We start from the raw sequence: 14,000 nt of genomic DNA on the forward strand, positions 1-14,000 counted from the left end.
TGGAACCTTCTCTTGAGTTTGTCGAGGGCAGCGACGACGGTAAAATAACAATTTAAAATAATGATTCCAAATTGATTTCAAGATTTATCACATTTGGTGCAATAATTATAGCTTTTATTATTTTTATAATTATCAAGATTATATATTTTATTCATATTTGTCCTAATAATTTTTACATACCATTCAAATAATTTATATAAACACGGGTTTTAGATGTAGTGTACAGGGAATTTTCTTCCGGTGAAAAACATCACTAAAGAACAAACGAATTCCGACAAATTAGGCGCTGCATCAACGAATTATAAAATTGCAAGTGGATACGGATTCATTGAAGGAGTGATGGAGGAAGGGAGTGAAATGAGCAGTGTCGCTCTACTGAGCTCCTTCGCCGCCGATGAGGCCGTGGCGGCTTTTGGAATCGCGGGGAGAGCATGGGAGGAATCGAAGAAGCTATGGGCGATCGTTGGGCCGGCGATGGTCACTCGTCTCGCCATGAACGCTATGATCGTGGTGACGCAGGCCTTCGTAGGCCACCTCGGCGACCTCCAGCTCGCTTCCATGACCATCGCCTCCACAGTCATCGTCGGCTTCAACTTCGGCCTCCTGGTGATTTATAACTTTCTGCACTGCTCTTTTTTCTTGATTTCTTTTTGTTGTTTATTGCTTTCATTATGACTATCGGATTGACCGTCCGACATAGAACAAGAGCCTGAGGCTTACGAAATATAATTAACAATTTGGGGCTAGAAGCTAGCCAATTAAGTATTCTACTTCACTTTTCTGGTGTCGCACACTTATTTTTATTTTATATTATTTTAATATTTTTTTAAGAAAAACATCAGACTAGTTTATTATATTCTTCAAAAATTACAACACGATGTATTTCCTTCTACAGCCATAGCACACACCTCCTTCTACATCCCAGGGCTTGGTGTGATAATTAAGAGGCAGGATATATTTCTAGGTAACTAGAGTTCAATTCTCACAAATAACATATCTAGAGCAATTGAATTATTGGTGATGCAAGATCACCGAGTTAGGAGTCACAGCGCTTTCTAAATTTACTTGATGGTCCCGAAATTAGTTGGCTCCTAAAAATTAGATATCCAATTTAAAACATTTAACAATCTCACATGTCCTCCTTCCTCTCTATAAAATGGCATAGTAAGATACATAAGGCACCAAGATGCCTTGCAATTAGTAGCAATAAGAGGGCATGAATTTAATCTGGTAGAAGAGGAGCAGTTGATTGATGAATTTCAAACGATGAATATATAGTTTAGTCAAGTTTGGGGAATAGTAGCCAATTAGCATAAAGATAATAATTGGCTGATGGAGTAGTCGACTCATGCATTTAAAAGTATAATCAACTAATGGTGCAGTTGATTCAGGTTAAGATTGATCCTGTCTGAAATCTGAATCAGATGAAGATCGGATGAAGTGTCGTTGGTGTTGAGGGAGAAGAGACTGTGAAGCTGCGGTCGTGCGAGCTTCGACGAACAGACTCTCACGTGACCTTAAAGGACTATTGAGCCTGAGTCGACGGTACTAGCACTCTACACACACTCAGACAAGCACACGGAACGTTAGATACCAAGAACCAGGAAAAAAGTCTTTGGAGCAGACCCTCCAACGCTCAAGTCAGACACTTTTTCTCCAAAAGAACAATGTACGAAAGAAGAAGAAAAATAAACAAGTGTGCGAGTGAGCATACTTGCGCAAGGGAGAGGACGTCCCTTTTTATATGACGGTGCGTACCTTCTGGAGACTGGCCCTTTCAGGGTGTCGAGTATCAGGACTTGTCAAGTGGTGTGAGACACGTGGCCTTCTCCTATAGACTGAAGAAAGGTTCTACTTGCAAATGACCCCAACCACTGGAATATTCCTTGACATACAGCAGATATTCTCTGACAGGTGGTTATGATTCCTTGACCTGTTGTCACGTAGCGCCTACTATCCTTCCCGGGTATGATCGAGGCCGCTCGGGTCGGTCTGCTAAGTACTGACAAACAGACTAGATGGATGGAGAGGTGCGCTCGGCATCCCTCTCTACTGGCTTTTATGATTCAAACCCGACCGAGAATAACAAATCTGTTTACGTGGGCCAGCTTGAGAAAACCCAACTGGTAAAGCCAGGTCGAGCTTCGCCCTAATCACACGTCCTGTCGCCGACCTGGTTTCCTGATCGGTAGACCTCGTCCTGGTTTTATACACCGGATGGTCCCGGGTGGTCCCACTCTGTATATTGACTGCCACGTCCCCTTGACTTCTGACTGTCACGCCTCCTTGACTTCTGACTGTCACCCTCCCTTGACTTCTGACTTTCAGACTTTACCATTATGCACCGTATCAAAGATGAAACCAAATAAGATATTTTATAGCTGAATGTGACAATCAGACTAATGATAAGCAATCGGCTGATGTAGTTGACTAATGCTAAAATAGAATTCTACTAAGAAGAAGAGATTTGGTTAAAGCTTCAACAATAGTTGAATTCTAATCATCTATAGTGGATGAATCGACTGGTTAGCAAACAATCGAATTAGCAAATTTAAGTCATGAACAAAAACTCTATAAAGGAGTTTTTTTTTAAGGCTTTAGCCCAGACTTTGTGAGATCAATTTTATAAGGTGCCAGGTGAATGTTGTTGCATCCCATGGCTTCCAAAGAGAATTCTAAAGTAGTCCGAGTGATCAAGCAATCAAGTTTTCTTTGTAGTCATATCATTGATGCTTGTATATATTTTATAGTTGTGTTATAAGAACAGGGCTATTATAAGAGGTTTCTTTGTCTTAAGAGGAAAAAGATAGCGACATTACTATGGCTGACCATTGAATGGTCATAGGCTATGGAGTAGGAACTATGAGTTCCGACCCATGTAAAAGGATTTGTGCATTTGTCTTTCTTGTTGTATTTTGTTATTTTATTTCTATTATGTAAACTAACACGGTGTTCGTAGACAAACACAATAGATGAAAAATGAAAAGAAAAACAACGTGTCATTCATCCTCCTCTAGTCTTACATATCAATTCTACGAGTGGTATCAGAGCCTAATTGACTCTTGATTACGCTAACCACCAAAAGAAAAGTGGCAAGGGATTTGGAACCCCTATCGAGATCTGTGGTCCACTTGGTCAAGACATCGTCACTCAACCACCATCCCAAAGATAATATATTTTGGTATGGAAGTGTTGCTTTGACACCTTCACACAAATCAATATCGAAGATTGATTTGCATTGAAGGATGGATGGCAATCTCCAAAGGATAAGAATGGAAAAGTTCTTATGAAAGAAAAGTGGATTAGAAATCAAATTCAGAGATCCAAGGCAAAAAGAAAGGTCCTTGCCAAAACAAGCAAGAGCCAAAGGGAAGTGTGGCTCAAGAGCAGGAGCACTCATAGGTTGAGTTGAGATATGCACAACGTAACTTTAGAAGAAGAGGTTGAGGAGCCACCTACATCATCCTTTGAGAGTGAGGAGGTGGAGAGGCCTATGAACTAAATCAAGAAGCCTCAATCTCTAGAGTTATCAAGAATGAGCCATCCACCTCATCAAATCAAGAGAGCTCCACACCTTCAATTACTGGGAACTCCAAGGTTGAAGGTATACCAAATTGAATTAATAATAATAATTACCACATTGTATGCTTCTAATATAAATAACGAGGATACTACAAGAATAAATGTCACACATTAGTGAGAAAAAGAGGCTCAAGTGTCACCCTAGTTTAAGGAAAACCCTAAGAGAGTCATGCTCATGGTACAAAGGAAAGGAGCACATACGAGAAAGGGTACTACTACAAGAATCACCAAATGGAAGGTAGCCTAAAGAGCAAAAGGACAAAGATTGGGGCAGGGAGTCCCTAAGGTAAAGTCATAGGTATCAATTAGTTTACCTACAATTCATTTTGATAATGTTAAAATTATGTACCTGAATCTTGGTGCTAAATAGCATGAAGATGTTGGTACCTAAGTGTTTGCTCTAATAGGTCTTGAAGTTAATTTTTAGTGGGTACAAAATGTCTCGTTAGATATCTGATCTCCCCATGTAAAGGGTTGTTGTGCTAGGGCAAAATATCCCTCTTAATTTGTCTGCTTGTATCTTGCCGTGAGATCGATGATATTGGGTCACTTGGGATGAACAATATCACTTTTTGCTCTAAATACCATGAAGATAAAAAAAAAACCACTCTCCTAATTAAGGATAACTCTAGGAAATCTTATATTAGGAATGAAGAACTTAGAATTAGGGAGTAATTAGATTAAGCATTAAGGTTAAGGTTTGATACATTAGAAAAAGATCCTTAAAGAAATAATAAATAATCCAAATGGGTCCAATGAAACAAATCCTTAGATTAGGAAGACAAAACTAATCCAAGGACAAAAAAGACTTAGACCATAAGTCTAAGTCTAAAGAGAGTGTGCTAATTAACCTATCATATATAGGATTCCATTTGACTATTGAACCTAGTGTAGGTCTAGGAATGGTATCAAAGTAATAAAAGAGGTCATTCCTAGAGTTAATTATGATAAAACAACCACGGTCAAGATTTCTAAGAAGCCTAAGAGAATTATTAGGAGGGTATCTAGAGGGGCATTCCTAATGAGTACCTAGTAAACCCAAGAAACTCCAATAAATATTGGTTTCTTAAAAATGTAATCCCTTTATACTAAATGGGTATAGAATGTATCAACTATGTGTTGCAGGATCAACCCAAACTTCAAAGGTGCATAACTTTTAATTCGGGATTTGGAGACATGCTTAGTCGAATTTCACACATGTAGAATTTAATTTACATTTATTATGGGCGAACCCATAACTACTTTTGGGATCCAAAATCCACCATCTAGGCCCTCAATCAAGCGTTTAAAGATTTATTACTATTTTTAGTAATTTTTATTTTTATAGTATTTAGGGTAATTTTGATATTTTTAGTATTTATGGGTCCTAGTTTGTCTAAATCAGCATCCTATTATTAATTTTGATTTCTTCCAAGAGATTTTCTTTTCTAGAAAGATCTCTTTTATTTTTCTACAAGATAGGAATTGATGTTTATATATTAGGATCTCTTTCTTTTCTTAGTCTTAGGGTCTAGAGTTTATATAAATACTTGATTAGTTGTATAAGGATTCATCCCTCTATTATTAACAAAGTTTTCTTTTCTGATAAATCTGACAAGTTTTTCTTATTTTTGGTGTTCTCTCTTCTTACTTTCTCCTCAATTATATTCCACCTTCTCGTCAAGCCCGCAGAATAATTGTTATTCTACTTGACGTCACTATGATTAAAAGAGTAATTAATCTAACCATGATAAAATTGATCGCCAATCTAGTAACAAACCTTCTTAAAGTTTCATGTGCCAAGTATTTTGTATTCATAAACCTAGTTGGTATTCCACTTGCCAAATATCAAGCCCAAAATGACATATTTGGACTTTCATTTGTTATGTATTTAGTTCTCGTCAACCTACTTGAACTTTTACTATTACATCTACCATACCTTTCATGCTCTTTGCACCTACACACTTTGACATTCAAGTGAGATCAAAATAAATCCTAACTTGAACATTTTCAGATGAGGGAACCACATGCTTGGGGAACATTTGAGACCAAGGGGAGCTTGTAAAGATAATTTAAAGTACTAAAACTCATCATTCTCAAGCTCTCTTTTCTTCTTTTTAATTTATAACTTTAGTTTTTATTATTAAATTTAAGGTTTCTATCTTCAAGCTTCATACTTAATTGTATTTATTTTTATATTTATTATTTTAATCCTTATAAGATTATAAAAGGTTTTCTCTAGAAGGATTTGAGAAGGAGAAAGTATAGCGGGTTTTGTCGAGTGACTCACCGACGAGTTATTTGTTATAGAGTAAGAATGGGGTCCTTAACCATGTAAAATTGAATTGTTAATATTGGTTGAATTCTTTAATTATATTGTTGCTTCATATTTCTTCTACACAGCGAACATTGACCTTGAATTGAGGCATGCACTTTCAACTAGGGGTGCAAATGAGTCGAGCCGCTCGCGAGCGGCTCGGTCAAAGCTCGACTCAAGCTCGAATTTGACTGAACTCGAGCTAAGCTCGAGCCGGCTCATTTAATATTCGAGCCGAACTCGAACTCATTTAACACGGGCTCGAGAGCTCGTCAAGCCTATTCGAGCCAAGCTAAAATTCAATATTCTAATATTTAAAATAATTATTACTTTAAAATAATCTAATAAGTTGATGAGGTGTTTGTGGCTAAAGTGTTCTATTGGGTCGCTAGTAATTGAAAGTTCAAATCCCAATTTCCACAACTTGTTTTTCCATTAAAATTCATTTTCGAGCCGAGCTCGAGCTTAAATTCTGAAACTCGCTCGAGCTCGAGCCGACTCGGCTCGGTTCATTTCCAATCCTACTTTCAACTCTTGATTCATCCCCTTAACCAGCTACGGCCAATCCAATACCCTTTGGGTCAAGGGCGTAGCCACATGGATAAGAGAGGGTGTGACCAACTACTCTCACATTTTGTTAAAATATTATATATTTAAAAGTCTTCATCATTATTTTGATGGGCTGATTCATCACTGTCCATTGTTAGATATTGAAATTGATCACATATTTGAAAAGTCCAAAATCTAGTATCACTTTTATTAGGAAATATCATGATTAGAAATATTAAGTATTAAATTTTAATAATAAATTATATAATAATAAATGGATGAACTAAATCATAGGATACGAAGTAAGAGTGTTAAATTAAAATTGAATCAGGTTCGAACTAACTCTAACAGGTAGCTATGGAGATAAGATTTATGTTGGTTCATAAAAAAAAAGGTAGATCCGCTACCTTAGCGACCCCTCTAGTGTCGGCCCCATGGATATGAACGGAGGTTCATGCAAGTACACAGGCCATAGGCGCATGGCGGGGTAAACCTCAGGTAGTCAGTTCCTCAGAATCGATCTCTGGCCATTACACTAGAGATACCATGCGCTCACCGTCTGCGCTACGCCCTGGGGGTTCATAAAAGAATTGATTGGGAGTTGATTTGGTTAAGCTATAATCGAACCAACTTTAAAGTTTAAACAATTTTGATCAATTTAAAATAAATTAGGATATATTTTAAGTAATTTTTTATTTCATTTTTTCTCACCCTTTTCTCTATAAGGATGTTGCAACTCTAACCTATTATACCTTATGTCACCTCTTTGTCCATCCTTCTCTTCTATTTTTCTCTTCCTCTTCTTCCCCATTTGCTTCTTCTCTAATACTAGTAAACTTATCATTTTTTTCCTCTCCTCTTCTCGAGCACAAGAGTTCTCTTTTCTTGTCCTTTCTCTTCTCTGATAACTAAGAAATGCAGCATAAGTTACTGCCCTCTTTCAGCAATAAGAGTAGCCCTCAGCCCTTGCATCTTCTTCCTCTTCTTGTGTTTTTAGAATTTTATTGGCGTCGTAAGAATAGTTATATTTTGTTTTACCTTGCTCTCTTTATGTCTTTGCCAAACTCACGAAACTAATTAAGGTTATTAAGAAATAAAGTACAATTCTCCTATGTTACTTCTTCCTCCCTATCTTATCAATTTTATTTTTTCAAAAGCAATGACATTTCAAGAGGAGTAAATTATTCCTTTCTTCCTTTAATATTTCATTAATTGAAGAAGAATTGTAAAGTATAAATTTTATTTTATTAGGTTGTTAATTAGGATGGCTATTTAAATCGCAATGAATATCTCATATGTAGGGATGCAAAATATTATATTTGGATGTGAAATCATAAATGATTCTTTGACTTGGAGTGATAGATAAGCTTTGAGGATCGATAAATTATTATTTCAACTAGAACCGAGACTATAGTCGAAATTTTCAAATTTAAATTTATTTCAATTCCTTAAATTCAAATTTCAAATTTATTTCAAATTTCAAATTTATTTCAATTCCTTTGGCTACCAGGCTGACACCTGGTTTGGTCGAGATGGTCTAAGTAACCACTTCCCGAGTCCGAGTGGAAAGTCACTGAGCTACTTTCAAGTTATTCTCGAGTATGAGTGAGAAGACGAATGCTGAGTTGGCTTAGTTACTACCTATTGAGCTCCTAATCTACTAAGATGCTTAGTCGCCCAAGTCAACCAAGCTCCCGAGCTGCCAAGCTATCAAGTCAACTGTGTTGTCGAGCTAGCCGAGTGCTTCTCGAAGACAATCCGAATGCTTTTGAGTGGACTTTAAGTCAGGATTTTAGTTGCCCGAGTAGGTATCTGAGTCAGGACATTGAATAGTCCTAAGTGTATCAAATATCGCCTAAGCTCGAGTGGGTCTCTGTACAGAGTCGGGGCAACGATTCAGAGTCGAGTAATGAAACGACGAGGCTTGTGTTATATGCAGTTTTCTTCAAACAAATTCGTCTCCTCCTGTGGTGCTACGAGGTCACGTTGGATGTCTATTTCATAGGATACAACGATGAAACCACAATCTCAACCTAGCACAGGATGAACTGAGTATATACTTGAATGCTACCATGGGTAGAATTATTGAGCAGTATGCACAATAGAAAAGAAAAGAAGACGGGGAACAAAGCGGATGGAGTTTTAGCGTCTCAACTATTTCATCTCTATCTTTTCCTTCTGCTAGTAGCCTCCTTATATAGGAGCTTCGATCCTCAATAACATCTGAATGGATGAATAAAAGTCATTCAATGACTAAGCGTAAAGAGAGTTGCCCACCATTAACGACTGGTTGTTTCTATCAAATGGTTACGATGTAGCCATTAACATCCGATTGTTATAGATTCTGCACGTTAATGCATTTGTTACTTCTCTACTTTGTTGATCCAATCAATGAAGCCCTTTGCTAGTAACGTACTAGAAAATATGGGTAGATCAACCCAAAAATCCAGGCCTCCATAATGCTCCTTCCTTGCACGATGTTTCTAGTATGTAGCCCACTAGTGATAAGGATTTTTGAAGGTATACTCAAATCCATGATATGAGATCTCACGACCTTCAAGATTTTGCGTCGTTAGACGCTAGGTTAAATTTGTGACTTATCTCTGTATATCCTCAATCTCGTCTTGGGTGCTACAACCATCGTACGAGGCTTCCTCAGCCATAACTTGTCTGGCATAACCACGATCACAACCATGATAACCTTTCATTAGATCTGATGCTCGACTTTCTTAATAGGAACCTACCAACTAACATTGGGTAGGATAGTGATTATCCTGCGAGCTGATAAGAATAGGGTTTAAGGAGAAGGAAAGAAGAGAAAGTCAAAAAAAAAATATTTAATAATCTTGGATAATTTCTTAAATAGCTAAACAATATTTATATAGACTTCATGTTGGTGCAATCGACCTCCATGATTTTAATATTTAAAAATATATTTAATAGAGATTGGTCACTGTTGACCTAGTTAAGTGAGAAGTCTAGTCATGTCAAGGTTGACCAGATGACTGGCAAGTGATGAGTAATCTACTGAATGACTGTAAGTGGTAAATAGTCTACCGAGTGACTGTAAGTGGTGAATAGTATATCCAGTGACTGCAAGTAGTGAGTAGTCTACCTAGTGACTAGCAAGTCTATGAAAGTCAAGTGACTTGATACTTGACAAGAGGAAAATCCTAGGAAAAGGTAACCCTAGGTAAAGTCCTAGTGAGTGAAGCTATATGGTAAAAAACCTAGTGAGAGAAGTTAGGTAGTGAAAGCCCTAGTGAGTGAAGCCAGACAATAAAAAATCCTAGGGGGGAGATAACCCTAAGTAATGAGAAGTCTTTGAGCAATGAACTCTAAGCATGTGTGATCAAATGATTTTTGGTCAACCGTGCATGATCGACTGGATCAATTAATTTTGGTAAACCTAAGTATAGTATTACCAACACTATTTCGCATTACTATTATTACTTTGTGCTAATTTAGTATTATCAAAAAAAAAATCTTAGTGGATCAGGCAATCAGACACTAAGCAGAGAAAGCCTAAATAGGTCTGGAGAACCAGATGTGTTACAAGTGAGTGAGGTAAGCTCCCGGAGGGAGTGTGGTGAGGTCGTGTCCCGATAGAAACACACCTTAGGAGTTGATCCAACTGAAGAAACCAATGAGTGTTTCTAAGTTAAGATCAAGACAGTCTTAACAGTCTCATTCATACACTTATATATCTATGTAACTCTATTTTACAGGACTATTATTATATTATTATTGCACTAACTTTATTTTGTAGATTGAACAAAGTTTGAGTTAACCGAGGGTTCGATCGATTGAACAGCAGGTTCGATCGACTAAATAGTCGGTTCGGTCTGTCGATCCAACCAGCGTGCACTAATGTGATCATGTTTTATAAACTTGGAAACACAGATTTATCAGTCGACCTAACAGGAGGTTCAGTCGACCAATCTAATTTTGGTAAACGACATAGATCAGATCGAATCAATGCAGAATTGGTAGATTCAGGTTCGGTCGACTGATCAGCTGATCAATCGACAGGACATCATGATTTATGGGATTGAACGGATTGGATCAGGGCAAAGGAGGAAGGGCGCAGTGTTCAGTCGGCTGATAGAAGGTTTAGTCAACTGATAGGTCCAGTCGATCGAACGTGGTTTCAATCGACAAAACGAGGCCTATAAAAGAAGCCCTCAAGCTCTGAGCCAAAGGCAACTTCTCCTTTCTGATTTTCTACTGCGCTCATTCATTGCTCATGCAAGTTACAACTATTACAACGTCGGGAGGCTTCCGACAACCTACTCTCATCTTATATACGTTGTTGTCAGTATTTTATTTTACTTGCACATTGTATTCATACTTGTACTATTTCATCATTTAGTAGATTATCCAACGAAAGTGATCAAAGATTACTGGCCTTAAGTAGGAGTTGACTGGACTCCGAACTAAATAAAAAAATAACTGTGTATTTAAGTTGTATTCTCTTTTTATTTCTGCTACGAATTTTAAGAAATAAAAAAATTATTAATAGATTCACAATCTAAAATTTTCTAAACGGACTTAACATTTAAAAAAATATATAAAACACAGAAATTATCAAAAATACTTCAAATATCAGACATACCTTAAATACCAAAAGAATAAATTTTTTTGAAATTTATAATAATTTTTTTAATACCAAACATACCTTAAATATCAAAAGAATAAAAATTATCAAAATTTATAATAATTTTTTTTGAATTTCCTGCATCACTTTATCTTCAAGTTTTACAAACTTATCCTTCGTATCCATACATATGATGACTTACACTATTCTGCATGTACCACATGCGAGCTATTGTCACCCTTCTCGTCTTCTTTAATTTGTAGTAATAAAGTCTCTTTGATTTTTTTTAAATTATAATTAACAAGATTATACCATTAGTAGCACTGTAACATTTCCAATCGTAATGACCCATTTTATTACCAGTATAACATTCAACTTGTCATCCCTTCTTCAATTTGAAATTCAATAATTATTTTTTTTCCATTTCCACTTGTCCTTCAATAGTCTCTAGGTGATAGTTGGTTTCTTTCTTCACTATTAGGGTTGATTCTATTGCTCCTATGTGATCCAATTTGGCTATGTCCACATCCTCTTTCTTGTCTACTTCCTCTTCCTCATCCATCTTCTAAAATAGTTGTTTTCTCTTCCATCATTCTTCAACATAGTATTAGCTTTGAGAACTTATTCTGATATTGACTCTTGTTGTCTTATGTTGATCTTTTCTTCTTGGGCTTATAGTAAACCCTCTAATTCTTCAATGGTCTTTGAGTTTATATATATATTTTTTTATTTCTTCAATAACACACACAATATAATCAAATTTAGGAGTCAAAGAACAAAGAACTTTTCCACTATAGGTACATCTTCTATCTTCTCTCCATATTTCTTTTGTTGATTCATAATTACTTTCACCGGTAAATAATAATCCGAGATGAATTCAGACTCTTTCATCTATAATGCTTTAAAATCATACTTTACTAATTGAAATTTTACCTTCTTTACTTTAACAATGCCTTAGAGGGACTTTATCAAAATTTCCCAAGTTTTTTTTTTTTTGAAAATAGTAGCAGGTAGAAATAGAATATATGTTTCTCAGTTATCTGCAGTGATATGATCAATGGCAAACAAAACATTTGCAGCTTGGGATGGCGAGCGCAATGGAAACACTATGCGGTCAAGCCTATGGAGCCAAGCGACTCCCCATGCTCGGCGTGTACCTGCAGCGCTCATGGCTCATCCTCTCCCTCTGCGCCCTCCTCCTCCTCCCCATGTACGCCTTCGCCGCCCCATTCCTAGTCCTCATCGGCCAGCCGACCGACCTGGCCACCGGGGCCGGCCGCCTCTCCCTACTCTTCATACCCGTCCACTTCTCTTTCGCGTTGTTGCTGCCGCAGCAACGCTTCCTCCAGTGCCAAGGCAAGAACCTGGTCAACGCCGCCATTTCAGTGGCCGCGCTCCTCCTCCACCTCCCCCTCACTTGGCTCTTCGTCACCGTACTTCAGCTCGGCCTCGACGGCGCCGCCATCGCCCTCAACGTCTCCTGGTGGCTCACCACGCTTGGCCAATTCTGCTACATCGTCGGCGGGGGTTGTCCACTCTCTTGGGAGGGCTTCACCAAGGAAGCTTTCTTTGGCCTCCCGGATTTCCTCAAGCTCTCCGCTTCCTCCGGCGTCATGCTATGGTCCACTCAATCGCCACAACAACCCACTAACTGTATTATCGACGACGATCATTTATTTATTTATTTATTTTGCAAGCAGTTTGGAGAACTGGTACTACAAAATACTTGTTCTGCTCGCTGGTTACATGAAGAATGCCAACATTGCAGTGGACGCCCTCTCCATTTGGTGAGCTACAGCTGCTCTCCCACCAACTCGTTCCGTTATTGTTTTCGATTCGAGTTGCAAAATGACTATCTTCCTTCTGCAATGAATTAATAGCATGAACCTCAACAGCTGGGAGATAATGATCCCCATGGCATTCTTTGCAGGAACTGGGTACCTACCGATCGACTATATAAATCTGATTAATTAATACATTAATTATTTTTTACATATTGACTTCGCTCTTCTTACGGAGCTAGCGCAGAGTGAGGGTTGCTACTGAGCTCGGCGCCGGCAATGGCAAGGGAGCGAGGTTTGCGGCCGCCGTGTCAGTGGCGACGTCGACAGTAATCGGCCTCTTCTTTTGGTTACTAATCATGATATTCCACGACAAGTACGCCTATATTTTCACGTCCAGCGAGGAAATCGCCAAGGCAGTCGACAGAATCAGCATTCTGCTCGCCTTCACTGTGCTCCTCAATAGCGTCCAACCAATTCTTTCTGGTAAAATCTAATCCAGTATTAATTATATATGTATATATAAATCTAAAGAAATGTAAAATTCTTGATGGTAGGAGTTGCCGTGGGATCAGGATGGCAGGCACTGGTAGCTTATGTGAATATCGGGAGTTACTACATCATTGGTGTCCCTCTTGGAATTCTCTTGGGATGGATCACGAACCTAGGAATTTGGGTACCGTTCATTAATTTTGGTGTAATTGTACTGATTTTTCCATTTGTTACCCTGATTAAACATAATGGCCAAGCTGAATTTGCCACATTTGTGTCGACTAAATCAGGGGTTATGGGCTGGAATGATAGGTGGAACGGCAGTTCAGACATGTATCCTAGTTTTGAAGACTGTGAGGTGTGATTGGGACAAAGAGGTAGGTTTATATATATTCCAATCTTTTATGTTAATCAAATTTCAACCAGTGTTGTTGGTTACAAAGTTTATATATGCGATATGTATTTCTTACATGGTAGGCTTCAAACGCTAATGTGCGAATACAAAAGTGGGCCAAACCAGCTGGAAGTGAAGTTCAATGATTGAAAATGGTGACTGAGAGTTGCAATAATTTTTTTTTTTGTTAACCTGTACTTGGAATTTGTTTCAGCAAGTGTACAACACTCTAACAGTGAACAGACTTATAGTTAGTAAATTTGACATGTTTTCTCAAATTTTTATATATCTTTAAAACATTTTAAATCT

The 14,000-nt window shown here is 37.8% G+C and overlaps 1 protein-coding gene across 2 annotated transcripts; it reads left to right on the top strand.

Moving 5' to 3' along the window:
• Window positions 1–284: 284 nt before the first annotated feature.
• LOC122001984 (protein DETOXIFICATION 27-like) lies at window positions 285–13,969 on the top strand. Of its 2 annotated transcripts, none has more exons than XM_042556990.1 (8): window positions 285–606; window positions 12,104–12,645; window positions 12,725–12,811; window positions 12,905–12,961; window positions 13,053–13,291; window positions 13,363–13,481; window positions 13,588–13,674; window positions 13,775–13,969. In XM_042556990.1, exons 1-8 carry the CDS (start codon window positions 340–342, stop codon window positions 13,835–13,837), a joined length of 1,461 nt encoding a protein of 486 aa, XP_042412924.1. In that variant the 5' UTR covers window positions 285–339; the 3' UTR covers window positions 13,838–13,969. The 2 variants fall into 2 exon arrangements, with proteins under 2 accessions (XP_042412924.1, XP_042412925.1); XM_042556991.1 differs by having other exon boundaries at window positions 313–606; window positions 13,048–13,291.
• The last annotated feature ends 31 nt before the right edge of the window (window positions 13,970–14,000 follow it).

This window comes from Zingiber officinale, chromosome 7A, assembly GCF_018446385.1.
Source record: "Zingiber officinale cultivar Zhangliang chromosome 7A, Zo_v1.1, whole genome shotgun sequence".
Taxonomy (NCBI): domain Eukaryota; kingdom Viridiplantae; phylum Streptophyta; class Magnoliopsida; order Zingiberales; family Zingiberaceae; genus Zingiber; species Zingiber officinale.